The sequence below is a fragment of the Grammomys surdaster genome, unplaced genomic scaffold (genome assembly GCF_004785775.1).
Source record: "Grammomys surdaster isolate TR1022 unplaced genomic scaffold, NIH_TR_1.0 270, whole genome shotgun sequence".
Lineage (NCBI taxonomy): Eukaryota > Metazoa > Chordata > Mammalia > Rodentia > Muridae > Grammomys > Grammomys surdaster.
The window spans coordinates 1,107,720-1,118,399 of record NW_021604711.1 but is presented as its reverse complement, the minus strand read 5'-3'; the positions used below and the strand labels follow the sequence as shown (position 1 = coordinate 1,118,399).

At 53.6% G+C, this 10,680-nt stretch overlaps 2 protein-coding genes across 6 annotated transcripts; one reads left to right on the top strand and one right to left on the bottom strand.

The window, feature by feature from the left end:
- Positions 1-305: 305 nt before the first annotated feature.
- Mfap4 (microfibril associated protein 4) lies at positions 306-3,294 on the top strand. The gene is made up of 6 exons (XM_028776559.1): positions 306-355; positions 582-666; positions 896-1,050; positions 1,620-1,716; positions 1,788-1,970; positions 2,346-3,294. The coding sequence occupies exons 1-6, from the start codon at positions 350-352 to the stop codon at positions 2,591-2,593; spliced, it is 774 nt and encodes a 257-aa protein (XP_028632392.1). The 5' UTR covers positions 306-349; the 3' UTR covers positions 2,594-3,294.
- Positions 3,295-3,402: 108 nt separating this feature from the next.
- Mapk7 (mitogen-activated protein kinase 7) lies at positions 3,403-8,795 on the bottom strand. Of its 5 annotated transcripts, XM_028776505.1 has the most exons (7): positions 8,695-8,795; positions 8,261-8,568; positions 7,530-7,695; positions 5,219-6,297; positions 4,406-5,115; positions 3,956-4,089; positions 3,403-3,861 (listed from the first exon to the last, which is right to left on the bottom strand). In XM_028776505.1, the coding sequence occupies exons 2-7, from the start codon at positions 8,490-8,492 to the stop codon at positions 3,708-3,710; spliced, it is 2,475 nt and encodes an 824-aa protein (XP_028632338.1). In that variant the 5' UTR covers positions 8,493-8,568; positions 8,695-8,795; the 3' UTR covers positions 3,403-3,707. The 5 variants fall into 5 exon arrangements, with proteins under 5 accessions (XP_028632338.1, XP_028632339.1, XP_028632340.1 ...); XM_028776506.1 differs by lacking the exon at positions 8,695-8,795 and having other exon boundaries at positions 8,261-8,642; XM_028776507.1 differs by lacking the exon at positions 8,695-8,795 and having other exon boundaries at positions 8,211-8,302.
- Positions 8,796-10,680: the final 1,885 nt, after the last annotated feature.

Sequence of the window (10,680 nt, the reverse complement as noted above, 5' to 3'; positions counted from 1 at the left end):
TGCTAGGAAGCAGGGGGGGGGGGGGGGCCAGAGGCCAGCTGGGGTTGCCAAAGGGCCCACAAGTCCAGCAGGGCAGGAAGCAGAGTGGGGTCCAGGGAGCAGTTGCAGCTGGTAAGGAGTTAATGTCTGGCTCGGAGTACTTCCCTGACAGGCCTAATGAGACCCAGGTGGTCCTCTGGCCCCTGACATTGTAAACTGATGCTAGGGGCTGGTTGTTGGGGCGGGGGTGGGGGGCATTCTACAGTTCCAGGGGCGGAGCTGGGTCTGTGGGCTCAGACCCAACACATAACTGTGGGCGGCTGCAGTCTGGGGCCCCAGACAGCCAGCCTCTCTCAACTGAGCTGACAACATGAAGGTACTAGCCTGGAGGATCAAGACCATTTGTGGAGACAAGCCTCTTGCCAGATAGGGAACAGAGAAGCATAGTGGGGTTCCCTTGAAACTTGAGTTCTGGGGATATTGGGCCTTCCTCAGAAAGTAGAGGGGGGGAAAAAGACAGAGGGCAGGTTTTGGGCAGGGAGGGCCCTGGGAGGTGTCTGGCCCATGATGGGGGTTACACTCATCCCATTTCCCATCACCAGACCCTCAGAGCCCTGCCACTGCTGCTGCTGCTGCTCTCCATGCCTCCTCCCTGTACCCCGCAAGCCTCCGGGATCCGGGGAGATGGTAAGCGGCCCCCACTCACAGACATGGCCTGGTCAGCAGGCTGGATGAGACCATTCTAAGTCAGGTTCTGCAGGACTGTTTGCCCCTCTACAAAGTGGCAGGTATCCCCCTCGAGAAATCTCCAGATTTCTCATGACAGGGTCCCCCTAGCCCTGGAGCAAAACTGGGATACGGAAGTGTCCTTATGCCTTAGTCTTTCTCCTCACGGTCCCCACACTGACACTCGCAGCTCTGGAGAAGTCCTGTCTTCAGCAACCCCTGGACTGTGATGATATCTACGCCCAGGGCTATCAGGAAGACGGTGTGTACCTCATCTACCCCTATGGCCCCAGTGTGCCAGTGCCAGTCTTCTGTGACATGACAACCGAGGGCGGCAAGTGGACGGTGAGTAGGCAAAGGAGCCTCAGGCCAGATGGGGTTCAGACAGCTGCACGATCCCGGATGTCATCTCTGTGAAGTGGGCTTCTTTATGGGGACTGGATCCAGGGCCGCTAACACTTTCGTGCTTGAGAAGGTTAACGCCAGCTGTCCTCAAAGGGTAGGTAGGTGCCTTTTCTAAATGAGGAACTGTGAGCCCAGACAAGTAACATTGTTAGCCTTGGGCCGCACAGTACCAGAACTCACAGCCAGGTATTCTAGATCCTCCTGCTGCTTTTATCATGGAGTGCTGGGATGGAACCCAGGGCCTCTAGGCTAGGTGGGTGCTTTGCCACTAAGCTGTGTCTATAGGCCCCAACTCCCCCTTAATCTTTTCCCATTCCTGTCTCTCAGTGGACAAGAGGCCTGGTAAGTACCCCCTTTTCAGCAGCAGATGTTCACTGAGAGGCCTGGAGCCAGAGTGTGTTCTGTCTTTGCAGCTTCCTAATACCTACTAAAGTCCCTTATAAACTGGCTCAGAGTCACCCGAGGGTACTGGACCTTCATCATCCAGCCCCTTGTCCACTTGTTTCCAGGTTTTCCAGAAAAGATTCAACGGCTCAGTGAGTTTCTTCCGGGGCTGGAACGACTACAAGCTGGGCTTTGGCCGTGCTGACGGGGAGTACTGGCTGGGTAAGGTGGGGCCATGGGGTGGGGGCTGCCCCTCAGCCAAGTCTTTGCTGACCAACTCCACCCCTCCCTAGGGCTACAGAACCTGCACCTCCTGACACTGAAGCAGAAGTATGAGCTGCGCGTGGACTTGGAAGATTTTGAGAACAACACAGCCTATGCCAAATACGTTGACTTCTCCATCTCCCCCAATGCGGTCAGCGCTGAGGAGGATGGCTATACCCTCTATGTGGCTGGCTTCGAAGATGGCGGGGCAGGTACCCCTCTCGGCTTCTTCAGGGGCAGTGGCAGGGGTAGGGGGTGGGGTCAATAACGTAGGATTAGCCCTGCTCCATTGGTTCCTTAAGGCCCCTCCTTCAACCCTTCTGGGTGTGGACGAGCCATAGCCCTCGGCAGGCAGGCTAACTCCAACTACAAGAACCTCAGCCCCAGGGGACAGCCACCCTGGCTTTGCTCCAAGTGGCCCTGCTCCAGGCAGCCCTGCAGAAGAACATCTGTTCTCATTGTGGCTCAGAGAGGGTGCCCCCATCCGATACGATGCCACATCATGCCATTCCAAGTGTCATTCATCAACTGCTGTTGCCCTCTCAGCTCCTGGCCTCAGTTTTTCTAGTCTTCCTCCCTCTTGCCAGGTGACTCACTGTCCTACCACAGTGGCCAGAAGTTCTCCACCTTTGATCGAGATCAGGACCTCTTTGTGCAGAACTGTGCAGCCCTCTCCTCAGGAGCCTTCTGGTTCAGAAGCTGCCATTTCGCCAATCTCAACGGCTTCTATCTGGGAGGGTCCCATCTCTCCTATGCCAATGGCATCAACTGGGCCCAGTGGAAAGGCTTCTACTACTCCCTCAAGCGCACTGAGATGAAAATTCGTCGGGCCTGAGGGGCTGGCCCAAGCAGGTCCCATCTTTCCCTTGGAAGTCCCAAGTCTCCGTGTTCTCCCTCCATGCCCTACCCACAATTCCTGAGCACCAGCTATGCCCTGGCAAATCCCTGTCCCACATACAGCCAGGTCCTGTTGCATTCTACCTGAGGCTAGGCTGTCAGCAGCCCTCCAGGCCTTTCTGTGGCCAAGCTATCCAAGCCTGGATCTGGCTGGAATCCATAAAAATTCCAAGTTGCTTCTACCCCTTCACGATAGCTGAAAGCCAGAAGCTACCTTCTAGCTGCCAGTTTATGCATTCCACCTAAGCAGTTTCCTTACTGTAGACCTGTCTGTTTGAGGCTACCCTTGACAGAGTATTGCAGCACCTATGGCATTGCCAATCAGCTCCTGCATGGCCACTGCCACACCCCAGCACTCGCATAGCTCCCCTCAGAATACTTCCTACCTTAGTCTCATCAACTTACTCCCTAAGTGGGGATCATGGAGCCCAACTCCACCTGCCCTCACTCATCCCTCAAAATTCAACACCAAAACAATACTCACCATAGCTGCTCTGAAGTAGCCATGGCAAAGATAGGCTTGTTGACTTGGTCCCCTACTTGCCCTAGGGGTTGTCATGGGAGGCAGCAGAGAATAACCTGTGGGGCTGGGAATGGGCAGGAAGTAGAGGTCTCAATAAACCTTCAGGATCTGACAGACTGGCTTTGTGGACAAACATTTACTTGGCTCCAAATCCAAGCACCTGGCTCTTCCTTATTCCCCTACTGTTGGTGTTTTTACTGCAACTCCAAAAATGACACACAGAGTCAGGTTAAAGGAAGCCTTGTATTTCACAGGCCTCATTTTGATGGCAAAACAAACGCATATTACAACAATAGTAAAAAATACAATACTGGAGAAGAGTGCTCAGGGAGGAGTAGAGTCTCCCAATCCTGTATGGCTCGGTGGTGGCTCAGGTGGCTGCTTAAGGCTGTAAGGTGGGTCTGAGATGAACCTGCAGAGTAACTCAAGCTGAGCCTCACCTGCCAGGCCCAAGGCTGCAGCCCTCGGGATTGTACCCCTGGACCTTGAAGCTGGGTCTGTCCTGGCAGCAAGGCACACGTTGTGGGTTTCAGGGCTCTTGGAGGTCAGGCAGGTCAGACAGCAGCATTGGGGAGTCCATCTGGATCTCACGCTGCAGAGACTCAATGTCAGCAGGGTTCATGCCGTGGCCCTCAAGCCAGTCAGCAAGGAGGGAGGCTGAGAGTGAGGCTGAGTCTGCCTGGCTGTAAGGAAAGGAGATAGGAATGGGTGTTCTCAGCCTGGGCTGGCTGAGCAGCCATTTAGACCCTCCATTACAGCTCAGTGCGGCCATCTTACCCATCCTGTGGCCCATCAGCTACACCCATATCAAAGGACTGGTTTAAGAATTCCTCCAGGTCAAAGCCAACACCATAGCCAGCCCCACTGCCCTTCGGAGTGCCTGAGAACACGGGAGGCAGGGGGTCCTCCACCTGTAGGGGACAATAACAGGTTATAAAACAGGTGCCAGGAAGGACAAAATGAGGTCAGCAGGACACAGCCTGCTATTCCTGACTGCTCTGCCCAGATAGCCCAGAGCATGAGCACTGACTCTAAGGCAGACATCTTCTAAGCAGCGTCTACCTCCCAACAGCCTCTACACTGGCCTTCTATGTTCCTTCTGTGAGCAAGGGGGCGGGCTCAAGGAGGGAAGCCTCCCTCTGCTGCTTCCTCTCATCCAGCATGGACAACTACCCAACCCACCTTCCAGGCCCAGATCAAGATATCCCAGGCCTTCTCTCTTCTCACCTGAGACTTGGACAGCTGCTGGGTCACCAGGTTGACATCAGGTGACTCTGATGTAGAAGGCTGAGGGGTGAGCCCAGGATCTGGAGGTGGTGGGCCAGATGGGAAGTAAGGCAGAACTTCTGGGGCACCAGAACCAGGCAACCCACTAGGTGGCACAAGTGACTGGGAGGCCAAAAGGCTAGTGGAAGGGGCAGTCTGGAGAGGGGCAGGGATAGGGCCAGAAGGCTGGGGAACAGGGCCAGGGGGTGGGCAAACAGGCTGAGAGGCAGGACCAGGAATAGAGCCTGCAGGCTGTAGGGGACCAGTAGACTGAGATACGGGGCCAGTGGGAGGACTAGTGGGTTGGGCAGAGGACGGTGCTGGGGCTGGGGCTGGTGCTGGTGCTGGGGCTGGGGCAGGGGCAGGGGCAGGGGCAGGGGCAGGGGCAGGGGCAGGGGCAGGGGCTGGGGCAGGAGGCCTAGCCATGCGAGTCCACCGCTCTAGCAGGCTTCGGTCATTGTCACTGAGCACCAGTCCAGCCAGAGGGTCAGTAGAGGGGCCCCCCGAGGTACCAGCCCCCCTCTCCCTGCGCTCTCGCTCTTGTCGTCGCTTCTCCCGCTCCTTGGCTCTCTCCTGTCGCCTCCTGCGCTTCTCTTCCCGCTCTCGCTGGCGTTCCTGAGCTGTCACAGGCTTTCGAGGTTCGGGAGCCTCCAAGGGTGCACTGGGCCCATCTGCAGGAAAGTTGGACAAGGGAAAGGTAATGGCTCACAGTTTCGTCCCAGAATCCTCGTCTACCATTCCACTACCCACCCAGCTGCTGGGCCTACAAACCACCTCTGAGCCGGCTCCTCAAGGACTTGAGCAGGGCAGCTTTGAGGGCTGCTTTGGTATTGTCGGAGATGGCGCCCTCTCTCTTTGGTGGAGCAAGCTCACTGGCTGGAGGGGCAGGCTGCAGAGTCAGATCAACGGTGTCAGAGGCAGGGTCAGAGCATGGTGGCAGTGCTGGAGGAGGTGACTCCATGGCACAGTCTCCACTTGGAGCCCAGGGACTGGGCATCTCAACATCTGGACACACAGGCTCACTAGCCACAGGCTGCAGAGAAGGCTGGAAGCGGATTTGTTGGCGGATGCCCTCCCGTCGTGCATGGAAGTCCTCAATCTCAGCCACAATGGCCTCCTTAATGCGCTCCCTGGTAAGGGCTTCACGGTCAAAAGCAAAGTCAAAAGGTGGGGCGCAGTCAGGTTCATCATCAGGGTCATGGTACTTAGCCAGGAAGGGGTGGCGAAGGGCAGCTGCAGCTGAGATTCGGGCGCTGGGTTCAAATCGCAACATCCGTCCCAGTAGCGAAAGGGCCTGGCGGTCAGCACCTGGGTACACGGTCTCCCAAGGCACAGGCTGCCTTGGTGGCAGACTCTGGATATAGGCTCTCACTCTTTCAGCCCCCACAGCCTGAATCACTGCTGGGGATGGAGTTCCCAACACCATCATGATCAGCTGTAACTGGTGCACGTAGTTTTTGCCTGGGAAGAGCTGGCGCCGAGCCAGCATCTCACCAAAGATGCAGCCCACAGACCAGAGGTCAATAGCCTGTGTGTACTCATGCAGGGAGAGCATGAGTTCAGGGGCACGGTACCAGCGAGTAGCCACATACTCAGTCATGAAGTACTGGTGCTCGGCAGGGGAAGTACACAGGCCACGGGCCATTCCAAAGTCACCAATCTTGAGCTCACAGTTCTCATTGACCAGAAGGTTGGAGGGTTTAAGATCACGGTGGATGACCTGAGCAGAGTGCATGTATTTGAGGCCCCGAAGCAGCTGGTACAGGAAGTATCTCACATGTTCCAGTGTGAGTGGCTGTGAGGAGTGGATGATCTGGTGTAGGTCACTTTCCATGAGGTCCAGTACCACATAGCTGGAAATGGGGACAAACCAGTGAGCTAGCCTCCTTACATTACAGGGAGAAGCCTCACCCCCTGGCACGCCCAATTCCTGAGGTTATGGCCTTACAGTAAGACCCCAAAGGACTAGCAGCATGGAACGAAAAAACAGCACCAGATTCCAGATTTTCTACAACTTTTTTTTTTTTGGGGGGGGGGTTTCCAAGATGAGATGTCTGTGTAGCCTTATCTGTTGAACTTGCTCTGTAGACTCAAAACTCTCAAGAGACCCGCCTGCCTCTGCCTCCCCAGCGCTGGGATTAAAGGCGTGCACCACCACTGCCTGGCTACAACTTTTATGAAAGTTTTTTTAAACTTATGTGTATGTTTCCCTGACTATATGTGTACTACTCACGTGCCTTCGGTCTACAGAGGCAGGAAGGAGTCTGATCCCCTAACACTGGAGTTACAGACGTCAGTTAGCTACCACGCAGACACTATGAACTGAAGCCAAGCCCTCTCTGCAAGAGCAAGCGCTCTTAATCACCGAATCATTTTTTCTAGCCACAACTATTTTATAGCTTTCTGACAAAATCACTTTTTCCTTGGACTTAATTTCTCTGTAAAAAAAAAAAAAAAACAACATTTTTTTAAAGGAATGTTCAAATATACCAAGATTGGCCAGTATGGTTAATTTTGAAGCAAACTCTATAGTTTGCCAACAGCTTCTGAAAGACTGTGGTAAAAATTCTATTTTTAAGAAGGTATTCTGTGAACAATTAGTTGTCTGTCATGAGAATAGGACACTGCTGTGTGACACTACAATGTACTATGTCTGCTGTCTTACGCAATTTGGACCTGCCTTGTCTGTCCTCCCTGTCCCCCACCCCTCTATTGCTGTTCAGGTTTTTTATTTTGTCTTTTGGAATAGGTCTCACATAGTCCAGACTGGCCGTGAACTTATATAACCAAAGGTGGCATGTCCATAAGGAGGTAAATTCTCTTAATTTTTTTTCCCTTTAGAACAGGAGAGTCAACCTAAAACCCCAAAGATGCTCATCAGTCGATCACTGACCTACACCCCAGCCCTTACCCTCTCCTTGAGAAATAAGAACTGTCGCTACAAATGTCCTACGGGGCAGAGTCTTAGAAGACTCATAGCCTGCATCACTCTGGGTTCAACAGCCCTTCCACTACTTCAGTATTACTGGTCCTGGACTTCAACACTAATCCCAACCCTGTCTCCTCCTCCTGCCCCATTCCTTACACAGATCTGAATTCTCCATAGGGCACAGTAGGCCTCAGGATGTCCTTGATGGCGATGATATTGTCGTGTTTGAAGTGTTTGAGGATCTTCAGTTCCCTGAGGGTCCGTTTGGCATTGGTCACCACATCAAAAGCATTGGGTATCTTCTTGATGGCCACCTGCTGGCCTGGAGAGCAGGAAAGGGGAATATACCAGAGAGTACCTTCAAGTTAACTGCAGGTCCCTTTCAGCACTGCCCTTCTAGAACCCAGATGGCAATAAGTACCTACTGTGTGCAGGGCCCTGTAACATATATCAGATTTTAATTTCACAACTACTTCATGAAGCAGCTACTAATAGCTCACATACAGAGGAGGCACAGCTAGTTAGTGGTGGTTGTGACTTTACTAAATTCACTCTCTCTCCCCCTCCTAGTCACTCCATCCCAGATCCTCCCCATTCCACCACCACTCCATTGTGCCGATCTCTGGCTCTGGAACATATCTCTTTTGGACACCAAGGAGTATCTCCCTATTCTGGCTTACAGGGATATCCTTTTCCTAAGGAGAAAGTAGGCTGACTGGGAGAAGCAGGGTTCCTGAGAAGGGTACCTAACGGGAAGCTGGCACCTAGTCGGTAAGCGTGAGTGGAACCAGAATCCCCGGTGCAGCTGATCCTCCTGGGACCGTGCGGGTTCCTCACCGCCTCTGGAAAGCAGTCCACACATGCTGAGCCTCAGGAAGCCAGCTCACCCGTGAGGCGGCGGCGCGCCGAGGACACCACCCCGTAGGCCCCATTGCCTATGGTCTCGATGATCTCGTACTCGTCCCCCACATCAAAGGTCACGTCGAAGGAGCGGGCTTTGAGCAGGGCCAGGTTCTTGGCCACGACAGAGGCAGCGGTGTGGACGGGTTCTGCCTTCACCCGCCCAGGGGGCTCCCCAGAGCCATCTTCGCCGTCCTCCTCCTTCAGCGGTTCGGCCATGGTCTATATGAGACTCTGGTGAGAAGATCGTCCTGAGGGCCTCTCAGTTCCCCCTCTGTGGGTTTGGAGGCAGGATCTGCACAGCAGGCGAGAGGGGAACGCTGGCACAGAGAACCCCCACGGCCCAGGATCCAGGGGGGCGCGGCGCGGCCCCGGAAGAAAGGGAGGGGCGGGGCGCTGGGACTCCCGGGACCGCACTCACCGAGCGGCCGGCACCTCGCCGCCACGCCTCCTGGGGGGATTTGGGGTTCCTGGGTCTTGCCAACACAGTGATGAGTGTTCCCCCGAGCTCGCTCACTTAACAAGGACCGCGACCACTATCAAAGCCTCGCGTGCGCCGAAGCGGGCCCCCCCCCCCCCCCCCGCCGCCAGCCGCCCCAGGACCACGCTCCTCCAGCCCTTAGCCAATCGTTGAGCGGCTCTCGCAGAGGTTCCCACCCCTTCTTTTTACTCTATCCAATCAAAAATTTCCGGACGGGAAAGCCGCGCCCTTGTCACTCACGCGCGCGCGCCCAGCTGTCCCACTCGCGGCGGGAGCCGCCCAAGGGGTGATGCGCGCTCCTCAGGGGTGCGCGCGCAGCCCCGCACCATGCCCTCACGCATGCGTACTAGCAGCCTCGGGAGCTTGGGGGGGGGGGAAGAGAGCAAGGCCCCACCAAGTTCGTATGCACTTCTGAGCCTACTCGCACCACAGGGCAGAAGGGGCGGAGATAAGGGGGGGGAGGGTTTGTTACCTAGGCAACAGGCTCCGCACCCTCCCAGTTCTTTTGGCTCCTCTTCCTTCCTTGTTAGCTTTATCTCCTAGGGGATTTGCTGCGCACTCTTTCGGCGCCGGAAGTCCTGGACGTCTTATCCCGGAGTAGTGACCACAGAGACCCAAGTCCTCCGGATTCTAGAGCGTCGCTGACTTGCCCCCCTCTCCCACCCGCCATCCTGCAATCAGGACCTGGCCGGGATGCGCATGCGCTCTGGACCACCAGAGCCAGCGCCTAACCTCTTAATGTTTTTCTCCATCTGTTGGGTCGTCTGGACAAGGCAAAAGTTGAGCACTGTTAACCCGAGAGCTAGAAAGGTTCTCGGTAGGCAACTTAAGTGGGGCCCACTCCAAGGAGGTCTGGGATTCCCAGTGAGACAAGAAACGTGTGGAGAGAGAAACAGGGATGAAACCCAGTAAAGTCTGAGTATCCGCTTGACATTTATTACTCAGTTCTCAGCTAAGAGCCAAATATTGAGTCCAAAGCAGAAATGAATCTTGATAATCATAAACGGTTGTTCATGTTGCCCAGCCTTTCGTACTTTGTACCAAAATACATGCAGAAAGTTTCGCACACCAATTCATTTTCACAAACTTAATACCAGTGCCTTTGATTTAGATTAAAATTTCGTATACAACTGGACATAGTGGCTCCTGCCTTTAGTCCCAGCACTGGAGAGGCAGAAGGTGGCAGTGAACCTCTGTAAGTTCAAGACTAGCCTGGTCTACATACCAAGGTAGCTAAGGTGTAAAAGTTCTTTGGTAGCCTTTGTCTAAGAGACAAGGCAGACAACCTTTCCTACCTCTTAAGTGTGTGCACCACAAGTCAGTGCCCATGAATAGATTCCCAACAAGCAATTCTACTCTTTGGTATATACCTAGAACTCCTAGAACTGAGGCCTGTGTGCTTGCAAAAATTGGTACACAAATGAATATTTATTCACAAAGCCAAAAAAAAAAATAAGAAGCTCAAATGTCAATCAACTGATAAATGGGTAAAGGGGGTGAGGGGGAAACATGACAGAATTAAAAAAAAAAGAAAAGAAAAGAAAGAAAGAAAGCTACGGATAGTGGTACATGCATTTACTCCCAACTTGGGAGGCAGAGGCAAATGAATCTCTGTAATCTCTTTAAAGCCAGTCTGGACCATTTAGTGAGTTCCAAGCCAGCCAGAATTACATGATGAGATTCCTTTTAGAGACAAGAGGAGAGATGGCTCAGCGGTTAAGAGCACTGGCTGCTCTTCCAAAGGACTGGGTTCAATTCTCAGCACTCACATGGTGTCTCACCATTGTCTGCAACTCCTGTTCCACCCTCACAAAGACATACATGTAGTCAAATCACCAATGTGCATAAAAATAATTTATTTTTAAAAATACAAAATGAATAAAATAATTGGTATATTAATACATAATACAACATGACCAAACTTCT